This window comes from Tyto alba, unplaced genomic scaffold (assembly GCF_018691265.1).
Source record: "Tyto alba isolate M040663 unplaced genomic scaffold, T.alba_DEE_v4.0 Super-Scaffold_48, whole genome shotgun sequence".
Taxonomy (NCBI): domain Eukaryota; kingdom Metazoa; phylum Chordata; class Aves; order Strigiformes; family Tytonidae; genus Tyto; species Tyto alba.
In genome coordinates, this window is record NW_024881324.1 from 12,954,675 (window position 1) to 12,976,213 (window position 21,539).

The 21,539-nt window shown below is 40.1% G+C and overlaps 1 protein-coding gene across 11 annotated transcripts in view; it reads right to left on the bottom strand.

The window, feature by feature from the left end:
- Positions 1-21,539, bottom strand: part of FARS2 (phenylalanyl-tRNA synthetase 2, mitochondrial) — a 254,990-nt gene that overhangs the window by 76,088 nt on the left and 157,363 nt on the right. For all 11 annotated transcript variants that reach the window (XM_042806612.1, XM_042806609.1, XM_042806611.1 and 8 more), the window contains one exon: positions 7,563-7,714. In XM_042806612.1, coding sequence (XP_042662546.1) covers positions 7,563-7,714 — 152 coding nt within the window. The remainder of the gene's footprint in view (positions 1-7,562; positions 7,715-21,539) is intronic.

The following is a 21,539-nucleotide window of genomic DNA, read 5'->3' on the forward strand; positions in this document are numbered from 1 at the left end:
TACTACTATAGTACTTTAACTAGCCATTATATAGTCATGCTCTACTGTGACAGCTGAAGAAAAGCTCAAAAGTCAACTGGTATCCACTGACAGAGCCTCCCATGAACCGTTAATCTATTGCAAAAATATTAGTCTTACACTCATTTGACCAAATGAGAGAAAAAAAAAAATCCAGAGCTGGAGAACACAGTCCATTAATAGGAAACCAATCCTTTGCTAGCTACTGTCAAAAGCAGCTTCTGGGTTATTTTTTCTGCAGAGAAGCTGCTGCTGGGACTTTGCCAGTTCAGCAGTTAAAGATAATCTCAAAGAATCCCTCAGCAAATTGTAAAGTGCTCAGGCTGAAGAACAACAAGGTGTTCAGGGACTGAACTGATTGTTTTAATTTGCGTAATACTAGCAGCAAGCAGTGCTTCAGAATTATTCTGCTTAATTCACCTGTTCCAGAAGCAAGACACACCAAGCCAGCTTCAATAAACAAACCAGACCTAGAAGTATTTGATATTATCTCCATTTAGACAAGGAAAAGTGCAACAAATCTGGCAATAAAAAGGAAAATGGTGTTTTTGTTTTTGTTTTGTTTTTTTTTTTTATATATATATACACTAACAAGGAACTAGGGGTGTGCATTGACACAACACAGCAGTCAACATGATCTGACTCTGCTGTCAGATCTGTTCCTTTTACTATTTGGAAAAGAGAGACAGGTCATCCGAGTACTCCTAAAATCTCTAAAGATGGTGCCACAGTGCACCTACCTTCCTCCTTCACAGTAGCCAATACATTTCCTGTCACTTCATTTAACAGACTGTTACAAATGTGCAGATCTCACTCCAGAAGCATGCAAGTAATTCACTCAAAGGCAAGAATAAATCCTCTCTTACCTATTCCCCACTTTTATTTTTAACAGCATAGCTGTCAAAATGCAGCAAATCAATTTTTTCCCCCTTACTGTCTCCACACTGCCTTTTCAGGGTATTTTTAGTTGTTCTGATTAAAAATTTACCTCTTAAGTACCACTGAGGACACAGTACATTTCTTGATTACAGTTTTGTATACTTTTTTCAGCCTGTCTACATATCTTCCTTACAAAGGAAGACACAGAGGCATATCCTTCATTCCTTCCCTTCTCTTCCAAACAAAAAAGAAATTTAAAAAAAACTTTAAAAAATCAGGTCCCAGACCACTAAGAAAACTGCAGAAAATACATGTTCAGAATAAGAATGTGGGGCCATCACACCTGATAGGATTATGCAAGGTACCTAGGAGAAGAGACATGGCATGCTAAGCTGAAAAAAACATATGCAGAGCTATCCAAAGCAAAGGTATGCAGCCTTGGCATTTCTTGATTCTCTTTGTGGTGCTGCATTGTAGGGAACAGGTACTCACCCCTGGATTCTCCTCTCTGTCTGTCCTCTTCATCAGGGACAACTCGGGTCAGAAATGTATTCTGCTACCTCTACCACGTATCCTACCATGTGTGATTAGCCAGTATTTCCTCTACCACTTTGGACAAGTATGCTTTCACTGCCATCCCTGGAAATCCATGTGTGTGTGTGGTTGCAATACTTACCTGACTGTCTCACAAATGCAAGACAAATGCTCTTACTGGGATTCTCTGCCTGGCAGCAGTTTTGATTTGCTTATCTGTCGTGGGCAGAGACCTTTCTACCCTTTGACTGCCATTCAGCCAGCCTTTCTTTTTCCATGTGAAACCTGTTTCTTTTCTGAAACTGGAGAAGTCTTGACCACTGAAAAGGAGATTACTTTCTGACTTAGCTTCTGAAGGTCATTTGTATTGATTAGACATCTTAGACAAGTCATGAAGTAGAAGGTCTAAACTCAGATATGGAAGCTACAACAGCCATTGCAAAGAGGAAAAAAAAAAACAACAGACTTCCTTTTCTTCAGTATCAATATGGTCCAAAATATTCTCTTTCGTTTTGCAAATGTTTGCTCCTCAGAATGTTCCAAAGGGAAAAATGTCAGCCACTAATCCTCACTCATCATGTATTTGTACAACAATGCTTAAAGGTCTTTAAAGATCTCCCAGGGTTTGAAAGAAATAATTCAGTCAGGTAACAGAAACAGTGCCACTGCCTGCCAGTGGCTGGCTGCATGGCTCGCTCGGCATATGACAACACAAGGCAAGTCACAGTGAACCGATTTTACAGACCACGAAGAGAAAAAGATGTTCCACAAACCAAACGTATGAAAATCTAAATGCTTGCAGATAATGCATCAAGCAGAGAGAGCTCAAATCCACAAGATGGACTGTGGAAAACATTTTGCTTACTGCAAAGGCACATTTCTTCTCTATTCTGCTTGCCCTACAGATACCCTGCTCCTGTTCTTGCCATAACCACCAGTTTCACTCAGTTTCCTTGGTCTTTCAGCAAAGGCACAACTTTTTGTTTGTATCTGCTGATTTATTCTTTAGATGCCTGAATAATGGGTGTGTTACAGCCATGTTTTGTGTTATTCATCTTGGATGAAGTTACACCCTGACTGTGTTATCAGGACAAGCCTGATATGACATTTAGATACCAACAGTATCCTCAAAATCAGATTATAGTGGGCCTTACTTTCCCATCCACATTTGCTTGTACAGGTCCGTGATGGCCTTTTATGCTACAGGTGATGGGAAGGTATCAACAATTGTCAGGATTATATTCCGACCTGTTCAGTCTCACACACTACTTGTTCCCTCCTCCTGATGCATGTTCTGAATGCAAGAGCCATATCTCACACAGGTAACACTCCTCTCTTGTGCAAGGATCCCCTATTTCCAGATTTCCCAGTCTGACTGCAGATCTAAACAACCTGAGCAGCCACCTATGGTTCCAAGTGCTGTTGGACAGCTGAGATCCACAGCCTGTCTCTTCTGATGAGATATCTTGTGCAAACATTTGTTTGTAATGTGGACAGGTGTGTGGGGATTGCAAACCCCTAAAAAGTACATGTTCTCCTTTCTAGTTTGCCACTTTTGACTCAAAAGGAGCATTTGGGGCAGGTGAACCTGTTTGGAATCGCTGGGATGAAAACACAGGGAGGAGTTCTTGTAGATCAGAGGACTCTTGCTGAGCATCCCCCTACAGTTATCCTGGTTTCCAGAATCACTTTGTGCAAAACCTACCTACCTCAACTTAGTTGCTAAAACTCAGTTCTCTGATTGGAACAGAGCACAGGGATTTCTTGGCTCTGTGAGGTCTACCTGCTGCACTGGTGATGTGGTTTGAGCCTGGTCGGCAGCCAAACACCCTGCAGCTGTTCACCCACCCCCCCCCCTTCACCTGGGAATGGAGGAAGGAATTGGAGGGGTAAAGGGAGACTCACAGGTTGAGATAGAAACAGTTTAATGTTGGTAATAAAATGAAAACAATGATAGTAATAGAAAATATAAACAGGCAATGCACAATGCAATTGCTCACCACCCACTGACCAATACCTAGTCTGTTTCCAGCTAGCGATCCCGAAATACCAAGATCTCAAAATCACAATCCCAGAAGTGAGAGAGAGAGAGAGCCCCTTCCCGACTACCCCTCCTCTATATAGTGAACATGACGTGCCATGATATGGAATATTTCATTGGCCGATTTGGGTCTGGTGCTCTGGCTGTGCTGCCTCCCAGCTTCTTGTGCACTTGCGCACAGGCAGGACACAGGGAGTTGGAGAGTCCTGGAAACCTCAGTAGCAGCCAAAAACATCAGTGTGCTCTCAGCATTCTTCTCATACCAAACCCCATGCTGAATCCAAAACACAGCACTCATCTAGTTACCAAAAAGAAACATTAACTCTATTCCAGCCCAAACCAGAACAACTGGTGAACAGGAATTTAGAGGAATGACAAAATTCAAGAGAGGTAAATACAGAAATGCCTGCATGTCCTAACTACTGCTAGTACATTATTTTCTAATAGGTAATGCAATCACATATTACTTTGAGGTGGGAAAAATAAAAGCAGTATGAAATAACTTTCTTCTTGAAACATTTTACAAATGATCTGGCTCCACTAGGCTGGCATCCATTACAATTCGTTTCAGCTGAAAGGAAAAGAAAATAATATTTTTGCAGACTAAACCGAACCAAAAGGTTTCTTTTCTGGAAAGCCTTCTTCACACATTGTACGTTACCCAGTTTACCTTAATGATAGGTCTTGTTTAGTTAAATTTACCTAAAATGCATTTAGGCTGGAACGAGTTCTTTATTACCCTAGCATGGTAACTTGGCATTCTGCTAACTTTGTACTTTTCAGCAATGAGACTCCTTCCTGCAGTATCTTTTAATTGTCCATGCTTTCCTGGAAGACATCTCAACATTATCACCTTACAAAGCAGATAATCAAGATATACTTTTTTTTTTTTTTTCCCAGACATCTCTTCCTTGTTTAAGTAATTACTTGTCTCATGCTTTTTTCCCCTCTTTCCTTTTCCCTGTAGATGAATACATTTTCACTGTTAATACATATCATAATTGCAATGTACTGGAGCATGGCTATCTGTCTGAACCCCAGTGGAACCTTGAAAGGTTGCTGAACCACAGAAAAGCCTGTAAGGCAACTACACAGTATAACACAGACAACCTCTATAAAGGATCTTAATTAAAAGACCTCTTTCTGTGTTCTAAATTAGTTTTAGTTGTATAGAATTTTCTGTTTTCCAATCTTTATAGTCCTAAAAAACCAAGAACAGTAGTTTAAGAAGGAAGACAAGACTGTCAAATGTCCTAATTCCTCATGAAACTGGTATTTCTAAAGGATGACAAAAAATCTGATTTTTAAATTCTAGAAGTGATTAATTACAAGCATGAATTTATTAAGCTGCTGTAAGTAACTAACATTCAAGACAGCAGCACTGCAGACTTCCCTGTCCTATACAGTTTTCTTCCACCCTCCACATCAGAATCACTACAAATTCAAGATAATGATTACAAGTGTCTAGATCTGTAACATACAGATCCATAGCAACACTGAGGATCTCTTATGCTAATTTCTGTGCCCAGAGGTTTTTCTGCAACACCAAATTAAAGAAGCCACTGTATTGTTCCTGTAGCAAGTCAATTATCTTGGAATTAAGACTAAACAGAACACTCTTTTCAAAGAGTCAGTCTTCCAAAGGATTTAGAGAACAGACAAAATGAGTTACATAGCGTATGTCACTGGTCTGCAGAAGTGACATATCTGCACACACCCTGTTCTGAGAAGGGGGCAAAGTAACCATTATGTTATAGTCTTTATCTATAATTTGTTTTTTAATGAGGTAGATAAGCTCCTTGGAATTACTGTTTTTTAATGGGGCATTTTAAAAGATTTCTTTTATTGTTGTTGCAGTTGAACAAACTAATAGGACTGCAACATCACTTACCAACAATCCATTAGTGTCACCACCCAGATTCTTCAGACATGAAGGTGAGAAATGTTTCCCCCTTGCAGTGTCAAAACATATTTGGATGTCTGATGAGTGAGGGTTTAATGGCTTTAGAGGACAATACCAGGAAAGTCCTAAATCTGTGTGACAATTCTTAGCGAACAGTCATCCTTCTCATCTATTTGCAGAAGTCCCAGAGGGAACCAGAGGTGTATTCCTTGTGGAGGAAGAAATGATCTTGTACTGAACAACTGTCACCCCTGGTATATGTTCAGGATGTGTCAATGTCAATGCATATCAAGGGAAAAACCACATAGAGTAGAAATCCAGAATAGCGAATCCTGTCCCTACCTCACCACTCTACTAGTATAGAAGATAATATTCTCAAGTAAAGAAAAGAAGCACAAGCCATGAGCTGAGCCGTGACTGACACAGTGCTGCTGGCAAGGCCCTCCCAGTGTATGTTGATTCCTCCAGTGGGCTGCAAGAGTAGTTACAGAACAATGTTGCCTCCGTTTGAGGGAGCAGGGAACAAGATTTCTCCGAACCTTCAGCCTTCGAATTGCTGCTTACACTACACACAGGATTTTCCCATAAGAGAAGACATAACAACAAAGATGACCGCATGTTTGGTATCACCAGGAGGAATGTAGACAAAAAGTGGCAATGAACACAGAGGTGTACAGTAAACATTCAGAATGAATGAATAGAAAGGACAAGTTCCAAAACTGGGTCCAACACCCCCGGTTTTACAAAAAATTATGATTGCACTGTATCAGGACCATTGTGATATAAGACAAATATATTTTCGGCACGATGTGTGAGCAGCCTTCAGTATCTATGCACTTATGCTAACTGATACTATGGTGCAGTCCAAGTGACAAGAAGAAGTTATCCATACCTGCAGCAAACTTGCTTTTGAATTTCTCTGTAAGATACAGTCTTGTTGTTCTTTACAAGGAACAGTATTCATTATCTTATCCTAGCCTATATTCCTCTGCTGGACACACCGTTTTGAGTATAAGGTTAAGATCCTTTCACATGATTTACATGTGAGGACCACTCAAGAATTAATGACTCAAAGCCTTCAGGTGCTCACACAAATTCCATTGGCATTTCTGTTTCTTCACACAGCATGAACAGTCTCATATAACATCATACAAAAAGGGTAAAAAAAAAAAACAAAAAACCAACCCACAAATAAATATTAATTCACTGAACCATCATGACAATTAGGCCACAGAATAATCTATCCATCCGGTCTGCAACACACATCAAATTCAAAAGAGCAATAGGGTCAAATACCTGGATGTAGGGGGGGGAAAAAAAAATCTATAGGTGTTGAGAGTATGACATGAAGCATTTTCCTATCATCTTCAAAAAACACTGCAGGTTAGATTTACTACCTTTGTACAGCACCAAAAAGAAAAAAAACATCTCAAAGAAGATAATGTTTTAAATCCCAGTTTTAGAAAGTTGGATAGTCAGCAGTTTACTTACTTCTTCATTTGGAAACAGCAAATTGAAAAACACTGCATATGTAATAGCCGATACTTGTCAGTTTTTGAGACAACTGATAATCCCAGTTGGACAAGTAACCTGTGCACCCAATGGTCATGTCAGTGCTGCTGTATCTATAAGAAGGCATTCTGAAGCCTGAGAGATTGCTCAACAGCGTAAATAAGTGTCAGAAATAAAGTAATACAGTCTATTTTTTTTCCCTGCTGAACACTAACAATAGTATTCTGTAACAAATAATTATCAGTCCTGACATTTATAGTAAAGGTCTACTAGTGAATCAAGACTAGAAGAAGAAAGGAGGAGAACAAGGAGACAAACACCAGTCACTCAGCAAAGAGCAGGAGTAGAACATCAGACAAGTTATGGGTAAGAGTGTCATGCACTGGCGGATGTATTCAGGAAGGTGGTTGTTCACTGCTGCTGTGATTAACTGAGCACAACGCATTGGGGTTTCAGTCTGAATACCAGAAGCTCAGTACTAATACAAAATAGAAATATACGATAATGTCTTTAAGTAAAAATACTTATTTTTGAAGTTGTTATAAAAATGTTTTGGAGCTAAAAATGAAATGTGCAAACTGTAAGAATCGAGGATTTCTTGGTATACCGAACTAAAATATTTATAAAGTATTTATATTCTGACCACACGAAAAATGTGTTAAAAGTTTTACTTACTTTGGATGGGTAAATTCATCCACTAGAACAACCTTTTCTATCAGGTCTCCACCAACAGTTCGAACCAAATCATAGAAGTCATTCTTAGAGTATGTCTCAGAAGGCAGCCAAAAGGAGATGTCATTGATCAAAGGTGGATATCTGCTGAGTGGCTAAAAAAATTTAAAAACATACCTTTATAAGTGGCTGGACTTGGTAGGTATACCTACAACTGTATTGAACTTGTATAGCACACATTTCAGAAGCTTTCCAAAATGCTTTTTGAAGTGCAAACTGACCTTGTAAACAACTGAGATGCAAGATTTTATACTAGGAAACATTGTCTAAAGATCCCCTCATAACCACTCTGATTCACTGTCAGAAGAAAAAACTTGTTTTGTTTGCTAAAATCAGCGTTTATGAGCCTGAATACACTTTTGTATCAGAGCTGCTTAAAAGGAACAGGTAATTTTAATACGATTATTCACTGGGTAGAATTGCACCTTTAAAAAGCATTTTTCAGATTTTTTACAGATTCAAAAATTCTTATCACATTCATGTATAAAATTTCTATGAATTTTATATCATCCTTATATAACACAATGTGTTTATTATTTGTACTGTCCAGTTTCTAAGAAAGTCTTATCAATAGGTACCTTCTTATTAAAAGGTTATAATAAGAAGCACTTTGGCTTAAAAAGAGGGATCAGTTCCTTTTGCAGTGGTTTTTATAGACATCCAAACACCTACAACAGCAAAAAAAGTATTGCTGTTAGCATAATTATTAATTCCACAAGTACCACAACAGACTTCAACATAAAGGGGCATCTTTGCTGCAGACAGAAAGACCTCATCCTGTGGTCAGAACAGTGTAACTTGTTATTTGTAAAAACAGGAAGAGAAGGAGAAACAAAACAAGACAATTATTAATTTTTCAGTTTTGATGAAACTTCCCTGGAGTCAGTGGGTTTCAGACCTCACCCCTTCTGAGACCTTTCTCCCTTTGAAGAAAATAAAATGGTAATGCTCTTCTTTCAGGCCCTTCACGTCATGCTGCATCTTAGTTCTGCCTTCCATTAATGCACTGCAGTTGAAATACATACTTTTACACAAGAGTGTTGGGGTCTGCAGGAGAACACATCTTTTCTTATTTTGCTTATATGTATATGACAGCTGATGTGTACACCTTGGTCTATACAGTATATTATTTCACTCAAGAATGTATTCTATGCCTGGGAATGTTTTATGATGAAGCAATGAAACCCTAAGTGAATACCTGCTAAAGCAATAAACCTGTTAAAAAGGCAAATTTACAGCATGCTGATTTATCCAAATCCTGTTCTGTACAGTGTAAACCAGTCAATAAATATCTGATACAGAATACAGTGAAAGTTTTAAATTAATAACCCCCCCAGTGAATAAAATTGTGAATCACAAATGATTATCCAACTTGTTAAAGGAATAAACTTGTCAGATTAATTCACACACTGTACACCAAATTAAAAAAAAAAAAAAAAAAAAAAGAAAAGAAAAAAAAAAGAAAAACCAAACAAAACTTGCACAATAAATCCATCACACAAGAGCTTTTGATAGATCACTAATGAATGAAATGTAAACATCTCCTCTGCTATACAAAAGCCACAGTTTTAAATGCTGGAGATGCTCCTCACTCAACAACCTGATACATGTGTTAGTATAAATAATGTTATAGTCCTGCACTAGACCCCTATATTCTCACCTCAGTGTTAGTGTAAATAATGTTATAGTCCTGCACTAGACCCCTATATTCTCACCTCACCTTTATCTACCACTATATTTACCACTGCTGTATTTCAGCAACCTACTGAACACACTTCAAAGTTTGCAGGGACTAATCCAAAACTCACTGAACTCCCAGCCTCAGGACATTTAATAATTCAACGAGAAGATGTGGCTCATGAGGCTAAGCACGGCCACTCCATTTGGGCAGGAAAGAAAAATAATTACATATTCAAGTAACTCAGTAATATCCTAAATCCCAAAAGGAGCAGAGTACCCAAAATTCATGGTGAGTGAGTATTTGCTATCAATTTCAAAAGAGTCAGGATTATGTCATGTACATGAAAATAGCACTCTCTTCCCCACTTAAAATGAGATGTACACGAGGACCCAACATAGTCAGATCTTGCAAGCGTACATGGAACAGTCTGATTTACATTACCAGTGTCATCAAATTCCACGTGAGCGAAGTTACTTGAAGATGTAGTAAGGTGTAGGGTCTGGCCCGCCTGAATTTTCAAGTTGATCAGAAAACTGCTACTTTGACTCAATCCATGGTGTTACTAACCTAGACACAGAACTGTAATTCTGTGTGTGCACACATGTGTGTATTCTTGTGTGTGTTACAAAGACTGGAAAGACAAATGCTGAAAACAGTAAGCATAACTTATTATTGGGTACTAACCTTTTTTCAGAGCCTTATAATGCAGAAAAATATTTTATGGTAAAAGACAAGGCAATAATCCCTTATTACACTGTCCCTTCACCACCTGGCTGCAGTCAATATCATTGCAGTAAGTATTATATCAACACTAAAGTTAGTATAAGGATAAAATTCTTAGTCCTCAAACGTATCGATCTGTTTATTGTAGAGCTACACAAGCTACATAATTGTCTATTAGCTACACCTAAAACATGAAGAGGATAGGACAAGAGTTTCCAACTGGCGGGTCAAAATGAAGTTACCAAGTTTGTGTTCAGGCACCTATTGTGATTTAATCCCAGCCAACAACTGAGCACCACGCAGCCGCTCACTCACTCCTCCTCCCTCCTGGGGGATAGGAAGGAGAATCACCAAAAAAAAAAAAAAAAGAGTAGAACTTGTGGATTGAGATAAGAATGGTTTAATAACGAAACTAAACTATAATAATAACAATAATAGTAGTTAAAAGGAATATAATAAAAAAGAGAGAAATAAAACCCAAGAAAGACAAGTGATGCACAATGCAGTTGCTCACTGACCAATGCCCCAGCAGCGATCCGCCCCTCCCAGCCAACTCCCCCCAGTTTCTATACCGAGCGTGACGTTCTAGGGTATGGAATCTCCCTTTGGCTGGTTTGGGTCAGCTCTCCTGGCCGTGCTCCCTCCCAGCTTCTTGTGCACCTCCTCCCTGGCAGAGCATGGGAAACTGAAATGTCCTTAACTTAGGGTAAGCGCTACTTAGCAATAACTAAAACATCAGTGTGTTATCAGCATTATTCTCCCACGGAATCCCAAACACAGCACTGTGCCAGCTACTAGGAAGAAAATTAACTCTATCCCAGCTGAAACCAGGACAGCACCCCAGCAAATACATATTGTGGTCCAACAGATCCCGTTGCCATCATTGTCCTCCTTTCTAAACTCTCCTGCCCTTTAACAAGAGTGGTCTAAAGCCCATTGACTTTGATCCCTTTCCAGGTTCAAGGCAAACAGCAGTGCTGAAGACTGTTTCCTTATGAATTTACAGACATTTTAGAGGCTCCCCTTGAGGTCAATGCATTCTTCGCACAACATTTTCTTCTCTGCTGTGACCTCCAGCCACCACTCCCAGCTAAATCCTCTTCATGACTTAGGTGTGCTCCAGGACAGTGCTCAGAGAAGCTAACAGGACCCTGGCTGGCTCCACTGTGTGCATTTTGGCCGACTCCTAGCATGCTGTCCAAGACTGGAAGCCCTGCCATCTCTCCTTCCACTGCCTGACCACCCTCCTTGGGTTTGGAGGGAAATGGAAAGAGGTTTAGGAAAAGGTAGAACTGATCCCACCTGCAGAGTGCTGCTGCGAGGTGCTGGCCAGGCCTGGCAGACACAGCACTGCCAACGCACAGACAACTCTGCACCACTTCGTTGGTCCCATCAGAGCTCTGTCACCCCAGTGCTACTTTAAATGTTCTGTTTACCTTCCATTTCAAATGCTGCAGTGCACTATCTTTGACATTTTTCAACAGCCTCAGAAAACAAGAGTGCTTTCCCAGTAATTACACTATCTATAGGACTCTGATAAACCCATGTTGTAGGGAATATTGCAAATAATGACATCGCATTTTTCAGTCACCCAAGGTGAAAGCATTTAGGAGTACTGAATTACTATCATTTTTTTAAATAATAAAATGGAAGCTTATGATGATCCACCCTCAATGATACATGTTTACTATTCATTAGTCACACTTCCTTCTCTGGCTAATAAATAAGACAAGTACTTACTAGAACTGCAAGCTTTTCCCTCACAGGATGCTAATTTTAGTATAGAAATGAGTAGCTGGACACCAGTGCTGTATCCTGCTCTGCCAGCCTGCCTCGCCCATGCCTGGGTGTACGTGAGGAGTGCGTCACTGAGCACTCAGGGCTGTGACTCTTCTACATGGGTTTGTGATAGTTTAGGACGCTCCCCAGCCCTCTGCTTCACCTTTCTGTCTGAGATTACTGACCCTCCAGCAGCTGATAAAACAAACACGTGCCTGTTCCTCCACTGCTGCAGTTCACAGCCTGCTGTAGCCAGCTGAAAATTGCCTCTCTCAGTGGTTTATGTTAATATATGCTGGATGAAATACTGCAGCAGCTTGAGGCATTGGGGGACAGCTGTTTTAAGCAGCAACAGGATCCACCAGAACTCATCTGTCAGCATAAAACAGCAAATACTTGGGCTCTGCTTATGTTGCCACACCATGGCACTACTCTGGACACCTTCGCAGCAGGAATCAAGTGGTCACTGTAAGAGTGGTCTCTGCTCATCTGCACATGGCAAAAAATCATCAGCTTGCCTGGATCCAAGAACCTCACAATTGCACAGGAGAGAAAATACAATACATGGCAGAAGCTCCCACCTCTGGAGGAAAAACAGCTGGGGACAACGTGCAGCCAGTGCCAGCGAATAAGCTGGTACAAGGCCACACTGTCTTTAGCCCAGAGTCCTGAAAAATGGAATGAATCTCAGCACTTTCCGCAAATATTGAGCATTAATAAAAAAACCCCCATGTTTTCCCAGATGCAGTAATCATGGGTGCAACATGCCGAGAGAACAGGAGAAGTTTTGTGCCTGTGGCTGTTCACTTGGTTCCCTCCCTGCTGCTGGCAGCAGACGGGGGGAACACTACGAAAGAGTGACAAACAAGGCAGAGGAAAAAGCTGTACTTGTATTTTGACAGCAGTGACACAAACACAAGGTTAACGACGACATGTACTGGGTTAGCAACTCCCTGGCAGCCAAACTATTAAAAAGCCAGCCATGCTTTACTACCATCACCAGTCTAAGTCAGAAAAATATGAGACTTAGCAGCATCGCAGCTGTCAAGTTTTAACAGTTCTGCATTGCCCATGTTTTAGAGAAATACGTACATAAACTATACAGTTTTAATGCGACGTCATATTCTCGTTGAAATGAGAGCTACAGTCCTCTAATAGCTAAGCCTTTCTTAATATATTCCATGGTGAAACTACATTAATTCAGTGTTATCGTAGGAAATTTAAACACGTAACAGGCATGAAATTCAAATTTGCAAATTTACAGCTCTAAGTTAGCCCCCTTGCACATAATGAAGTTCTCTGTATTAGTGTGTATGCTCCTAGATTTACACTCATACTTATGACCAGCGTAGACAAACTGCGGTTGCTGCAGGAAACATAATTTTTAATTTCTTGGCTATCATGGCTTAAAATTCACAGTCACAACGCTCCATTATGATAAGTTTTCTACCCTTCCCTTCACCAAATCATTTTCTTTGTTACATGTAGTAAATGCCTTATATTCACACATGTATACACACACATATGCATTTATGTGTAAACACACACACAAATATATCCAAAGGAGGAAATGAAGAAATTTCAACAGAGAACTTCTATAAAGTCTGATAAGCAGACATATTGATATGTTCTGGGATTAAGCTCTTAAGACTAAAGCAAATGGACCAGTTTGGGATTGTCTGTCCTCCTCTGTCCTCCTGCGGGGAATGGCAGAAGGGCCTTAGCCTCCAGTGGTGCTTTGAGCTTCTCCAGGAATGAACACACAAGTATGATCAGCCCTTTTTTGACAGCAGTCTGCTCCCCTCAGCTCACATACAGGTACAGGGAACACCATGTGTCCATGGGAACATCATGGGCTCCCTGGATTTCAGGCACTCTGCTTGTGCATGGACCATTTTGAGTGGAAGAGGTTTTCTTTGTGCATGAGTAAGAATGCTCTGTCCTTGGTTTGAACATCATGTGAGTGCCTTTGAGTGTCCCAAATGGCTTCAAACCATTAATTCCTTCAATGTGGAAAAGGAAACACCTTTCGCTATTTCTCACAGAAACAGGGGAAAAAGAGGAGAGAGCGCAAGGATGGCATCAGGTTTCAAATGAACTAAAAGGTGCATTTTTTTCACACCGTGCAAACCGTAACTAAGGACCTGTTACATGGAACCAAAAGGGACTAAACAAATTCACAGTGGACAGATCCTCTAGTCACCATTAAACAGAACGATCCAACTGCATTGTTGGTTCAGCAGCTCCTTCATGGCTTTGCGCAGCAGAAGTAGAGAAGGATCACTGTTTTCATGAGTGTTCTGCTGTTCTCCAAGCAGAGGCTGTTTGCCATCATGAGAGACAGCTGGATGGTCAGGTATAGGTCTTTTCTCTTTAAGAAAATTGCTTCTTTCATGGCATTCTCATAATGACAATGTTACCAAACCAAATCTCCTTTCTTTTTCTCATTTAGAGATTTCTCATCTTAAAGTGAGTATGAAGGACAGCATAAAGACACTGAGTTACTGAAGAGAACTGGATGTACACCACCTTAGGTACAACTCCTATTAGACACTGCAGCAGTACCATGCAATTAAGTCTTCTAGGGGCTCTAGGGCTGGGGGAAGGGGAAGGATTGCTCAAACATTCCCACAGCCACCCCCATTTTCCTCCCTTTTTAATTTCTAACCAGCCTGGTTCTTTTTCATTCCTTAAGGTTTTAATTTGTCATGGCTTATGGAAATGTTTGATTTCTAAGCTATGTTTAGGAGCCCGGTTCTGGCACTGCTCCTTCGTTTGAGGCGAGAACCCAAGCAAAAGCTACCACTGGCCTACAAGGAGCATTTGCCTACAGATACTCCAGCTGACTGGACTTCACACACCCATAGGTCAAATCAATCAAATACTATCCCAGTTTACACTCCAACTAGTGCAGTTCACAGCCCTTCATGGGAGTGAAAAAGGGGGAGGGATGTCAGACTCCTCACTAGAGATCAATATCTTGAAGAAAATCATACATTTGGCAGAAAGACCAGCTCGTTTGTCAGCAGCAGCCTGCACAATTGCAACAGCTTTGGGTTACAAGTCATTACTGTTCCTCATTTTGGCAAAGCGTTCTCTTTGCCTTTACCTCCCTCATCCCTGGGGAAAAACAATCATGATCCAGGTTGAGCAGGGCGGTGCCATGGGGCACACACAAACTGTCTGGATGAAGCAGCCACAGCCCCCTGGCAGGAGATGCAGCTTTGTAACTGGCCAAATCTGTGGACCAGATCCCTCTCTGCTGGGTGGTACACGCCACCATCTGAGGTCTGTCCTCTTCCCACCTAAGCTAAGCCCTATGGGGCCTTGTTGAAGATCAGAGTTTCTCTCTCAAGCCATATTACAAGTTCCCTAAAGGTGCAAAGCAAGAAAGAGTTTAATTGCTTACATTCTGCCTAAGTGGTCACCAAGTAGCAATTCTTACCACCTCATTTAGTCACCTTTTCCAATACTAGTGAAGCACCATTGAATAGAAAAAAAACCCAAAGACTCATCACAAATGCATGCACGTGTGCACATGCACAAGAACAAATATGGCCTTTCTTGCACACTAAAAGTTACAGCTTATTATAGAGAAGCCTGCCTGACAAAGGTAAGTTGATACCTAATATGACACTGAAAAACTAAGATGGGTAATAGCCAGTGAAAAGATTAAACTTCTTAGATAAGCTGCTCCACCTTTCCCAAGCACCAGGAAGAACTCACAAAAGGACTGGTGCTGTGGCAGAATGAATGCTTGCCATTAAACATGTTTACCCAAAAGTAATGCTAGTTATTAAGTCTCTGTGGTCCCACCAGAAAGGGACACTGTTCTCTTATGCGCAATGTTATTTTAAATTGCAAGCATTTTATTTTAAAGTCAAGCTCATTTAAATCTGTCATGGACAATGCTCCAAGTTTAAAGCCACAATATACTTCTGAGTGCAAATATATATTTTAAACTGATCTGTGGTCAAAAAACTGAGAAACAACACATGGCTTTTGAGATGCTTTCCAGACACAAAAGGATCATTTCTATTGCCACTGAAAAGATTACTTTTATATGATTAGTAAGGAATTGAAAAAGTGCAGGAAAGGCATAAAAAAATAAAGGATCGACCTAATCCTATCAGAATTGTTGCAGTGTGCACAGCAGAGAAACCCAGATACCCATGTGCTTGGGCATTTGGATATGCCTTGCCACTTGTGATCTCATCATAAAAAATACCAAAAGTTAAATATAAATGATTCATAAACACTGGTGATGGACTCTCTGCTCTGTGCTTGACTAGTCAAAAATAATTTCCCATTTCCATAGAACAGATTGGACTCACCGGGAGAACCACCTAAAGGGATGTGTCTCTACTACTCACTCCCACATCTCAGCTTCTCACAACCCCCTTTTGAAAGCACCAGAGTGAAGAAGAGATTAGCCTGATATGTTCCTATAACAGTTCTAGGTCTACTGTGGAAAAATATGCATGCTCCTCATGTTTCTTCCCCAGCCTTCCAGTTGATGGCCTACTGAGCTAGCTGGTTTCATGGTGTTAATCTTCTCCCATTTCAAACACACTTATATCACTGCAAAACAACTGAAAGCCAAGGAATGCTTTTTCTGGTATCACTTTTCCATTTGAGCAGTTGCTACCAGAGAACTGTTATGACACAAAGGGCAACAGATGGGACACAAGTTGTGGTGTCGTCTATAGAAAATAAGCAAGCTTGTGTCCTTGGGAAGGAATCGAGTGATTTGGTATCACCAAAATGGTAAAGTGGATTCTCACACCAAATCTAAAACTCAACACTTCGGACCATCTTTTGCACAGGCTGTCCATATTCTGTCTGTCCTTACCCAAATCTTTCACCTCACAGGCAGAATCACTCTATCAGGTTTTTTATCAGGGGTAAAAAGGGCAGACAAGACACAAATCATCAATGAATAAGGACTTTATGTAATAATCCTGCACTTTCCTAAAATGTATCTACCATGCCTGTAAGGAACAAGCAATAAACTGGTCTAAGTAGCAGAAACCCAACTTCTCAGCAGATACTAAGAATTTCTTCTTCAGCAGTGCTGAGCACCTACAATTCCTGTAGAAGGCATCGGTTGCTGCAGGCATTCAGTGTTTGCCATGCTCAGAAGTCAGGTTTCCTCCTTTCCGATGATTTGGTTTGTATGTTTTTTTCTCATTATGGTTAATAATAACGCAGAGATAAATAACTTGGTGGGGTAAAATACTGCACACATCAACAATTCATATAAAAGATTTATATCTAAATAAAGAATGCAAGTATTTGGAAAGAGAGTGCAGCAATATGAAGATGTATTTCTTCCAAATACATACCAGAACAATGGAAACAAATTGCACCCAACATTTTATTTCAGCTTAGATGAAAAATCTCATATAAAGCACAGTTGATTATATTTCCTTTTCTTCTCATTAAATCCACCATTCAGGAGAATTATTGTTTAAATAGCAGAATCTCCAGAACACCTGAATATGACTTGCACCAAAATAAGCTGGCATCACAAATCTTACAGGCACACACAACACCTGAAAATGTCCTTCTTCCTGCTTAACAATCTGTATTATTTCTCTCTCTCTCTCGCCCCTAAAAAGCATAGAGATTTCCAAGACAACAGTAATGATGTTTTGTATTTCTTGGCCAGGTACAACTTCACATAATGCCCTGGACATTGCTAAGCTACAAAGGAATGTCCTCATCTTTCTACACTTCTCAGACTTACGAGCAAATCTGTAGATACTGCATCATAAAAATCTATGTTCCCTAGGAAATTAAAAGACCCCAACTGCCACATACAGCAATTTACCTGAACAGATTACTGGTGGTTTTAAAATATTCTTCATGATTTCCAAAGCCACTAAAATAGCTAGGTTTCCTTCTTCACCTGGGGAAACTGCCTGAGTTGCAATGACTCTTGGCGAAACCCAGTACTTTAATTTCCAGACTAGTCAACTTCACTTTTTTTCTCCTTAAGTACTGAATTCATACAAATTACAACCTCCAAAGTGCAAAACCAATAATAAAACACCAGGGTAGTGTAACAAGCTAAGAACAGTATTCAACTTTTTAAAGAACAGCAGGTAAGCTAAGCAGAAATGAAAGGCTTACTTGTCCAATACTCAGAAGAGGGAGAAAAGCCTTTAATTTTTCCTTCCAGGCAGACCCTGAGCATTCCTAAATCTATACTCTTTTTAAAGAGTAACAACACTTAGAAACAGAAAACAACAGAGAAGCCATGAAGCCAAGAACAGACTAAAGACACAAAGCACACTAAGCATTTAAGTATGCTATGAGAAAATGTAGAGAACATTTAAATCTCTACAAGCAGAATCCTTGTGCAGAACAGGCATTTCTTTAACACCTTTCCTTACTTTACAAGAATCAGAAAACGGGTTCACTATTGCTGATTTAAGAGAACAGAGTACATGTGGGAATAATTATGCAAACTGGATTTAACATGTGTGCAGGAGCAGAAGGATCCAAGCAATCCTCAAAAGAGCTGATTTCTTCCCATTATTAATTTTTAGAAAACTGCAAAAACAAATCATCTGCAGCATATGCATCCCAAAGCATTACTGACTTGTCATATTTTGTTTTAGGCTGTCACTGCTATGGTCCATGTGTCTCTCACACTAGCAAGATGAAGAAAATTGAGGATGGGTATGATAAGAATAATACGGTTCTTCCCAACTGTGCCTTCTGTTGTTTGGCTATTCTCTGTAACCTAATTCATATTCTGATCAGAGAAATGGTAGCTGAAAATCAGGCTATTTTTATTAACACCATGTACTTCAAAAGGTGCTCCTGTTCACACATATACACAGATGCACCCAGACTGTTCTCCACAGGCCTCATTTCCTAGGGACACTTTACAGCTGAGCTGCAATGGCTAATCATGATGCAGATGATGACTGTAAGGGTTTAGGCATGATTTTAGAGACCACTTTATCAAAAGCTCTTTGCAAGATGTATCTTTTGCATGTAAAACATTGACACAAGTGTTAAAACAATTATCAGGTAAACTCATCTATGACAAAACCCATCCTTTTATCCAAAACTGGTAAAAAAAAAATTAAAGCATATTTCCTACTGTTTTCAAGATGCCTCTTCCTCCTGCACCCTTTATGTTTCTGCGGTTGTGTATGCATATCAATACACACCTGTATCTCTGAAGACACATACTTGCATGAGAAAAGTGCTTAGGCACATTTTAAACAAGAGTTCATTCTTACATCAAATGCATAATGTACATTCACGAAGATGTATTTAACCCTGCTGTATGCATGCAGATATTCAGATTGTGATAATTACCTAGGACTGCCAGTCAGAAAGCAGGGTCCCATTAGGTAGATGAAGTACGAAACAACAGACCCTGAAAGAACTTACTGCCCTAAGACAGTATTGGAGAAATCATGCTGAGGCAGGAGGTACAAGACAACTACAACTGTAAACAGCATGGAAAACAATTATTGAGTCAGGAAATGGAACCACTTCTCAGGTCAGGGCCAAAGACTAAAATCAAGATAGTTACCATGCTAGCCTCCTAGGCAGAATTCTACTCGCCACACTGTAATTAAACCAATATTGGAAAAATTCTGGCAAAAGTGTAAGGGTTACCCTCCTTACTAGCTACATACTTTTGTAGACAGTAAGACTGAAAGCTCTGAACATCTGTGGATTCCTGCTGAAACCACCAGCAGCTGATTCTAATAGCTTCACATAACCAATACAAAATCTATTGTTATTTTAGATTTGCAGGTTTACTCCTTCACCTAATACTAATTTATTGTGGGTTGAAGCATATATATCACTGCTAGAAATTGCTCCATGGCTTATTTAAGCACTTTGTATAACCATTATACTTCATCATTTGGGATGCAATAAAGATTGGTTGATATGTTCAGCAGCAGAATTACTCATTTGTGAGCTATTTGTTTTAAAGAGCCTCAGCCAGTCACACTGCAAATACTGGAGGTTTAGAGATCTGAGCAAACCACAGTAACACATGCTTTTTGAAGCTTATTGTACTTTTTGCTAAGTAATCATTTAAATAGTATCAGGTGTACTTTGAGCTGCATTGGCTTTTGCCTACAAAAAAACCCCCAAACGTCAGCAGCAAAATGATTCTACTGACAACTGTACATTGCAGAAGCATTCGTAACTGGAAATTCATTTTTATTTACATCATACTGAGGTGAGCTCAAAATTCAGTCAAGGCTAAAGTTAGTCCTCTTTGTTTGAAGACAAATTGGAAGGAAGTCCCTGGTGGCCTGTTCCCAGGTTCTGGGATTCTTTTTCCCTTGTACTGATGACACACCTGCTGGGTACACCACATTCTCTACATATTCACCCATCATCCTCTAAACTAACAACATGCTCTAAATTCAGCCACACCCAAGATGGACATTCTTGAGGCACTATTTTTTTTTCTCTTGCTTGTGCCAAAGCCTTTCATGGGATACATCGAGAATGTTATCGCTCTTGAAGACTTGTGAGAGGCTGGGTTTTTGCCATCTCATTCCAACTTTCCAGACTATAGAGAGGCAGACAAAAAGAAAAGTGATCTTGACTCTTTCATTTGTTTTTGAACAGGTAACATTCCTTCTTTTATGTGAAAGTATTTTTACATTAATTGCACAGATGGACAATGGCAAACACCTGTTTGGGAAGATATGGAGAGTCCAGTTTCAAATCCACAGGACACATCTACAGACTCTGTGGCCTTTGGATCTCATAAGCGTTGCACAGTTGTGTTTCACTTGGAATGCCACCACTGGAATCTAATGACAAGAACTTTCAACAAGAACAGCTGTATGTCTTCATCTGAGTTATTCTGTCCTTTCTTCACTAGTCCTTGACTTTCGATTACTTCTGGACTCCTCCTTTCTTTCCTTCAGGACTGAGGTTTTGGATGTCCAAGATACATGGAAGGAAAAGGTAGAAGACTTCCAGCTAGCAAAGGCTCCTCTTTCCACCCAGGCTGCTCACTTCCCTCATGGATCCATGACCTTTCCTTTGTGCTGCTTGTGCACGCTGGCCACAGTGCTGTGACACGCTATCTAGGGGCAAAGCCACCTTACATGTTTTTTTTCTTCCCATATTTCCCCAGTCACTTCTGATTTTATCCTGTCTCCAAATAGAAAAGTGTTGTCTCCTCAGTTGTGCTGAGGGTGTGGGGCAACACTGAGAAGTGGATAAAGGAACTGATATGGTTTTAAAGAACCACAGAGGAAAAAAGGTCCCTGATCCACCTCACAGTGCAGCCACATAAGTAGCTGCTGCAGTACAATTGGAACAGCAGAGCAGAGCAGTACATGGGAACATGAGAAAAAACAAAATATTATGCTTCTCATCCTGATACTGTGAGAGCTAAGGCTCTGCAATCAAGTGGTATAGAGCAGTCACAAAACCACCACAATCCTTCAAACAGGGAGAAGTTTCAAGCACTGTCTCTGACTGGATCTGCAGTTAAAAGAGAAGACATCTTCCAGGTGGACACACTGGTAATACACATTGCAAGCTTCCAAAACCCACTGTGGCGCACTCTAGGTTTGTTAGTAAATCCCCGAACCTCACACATATTTGAGAATTGGAGAAAGCACATAGTTACGTCCAGGTTTTAGAATTACCTGCCACATCACAAAACCTCTATTGGTGACTTTACTGTGTGTTAGCATAGAAAACTGAAAGTAAGGATGAAATATTTTGCT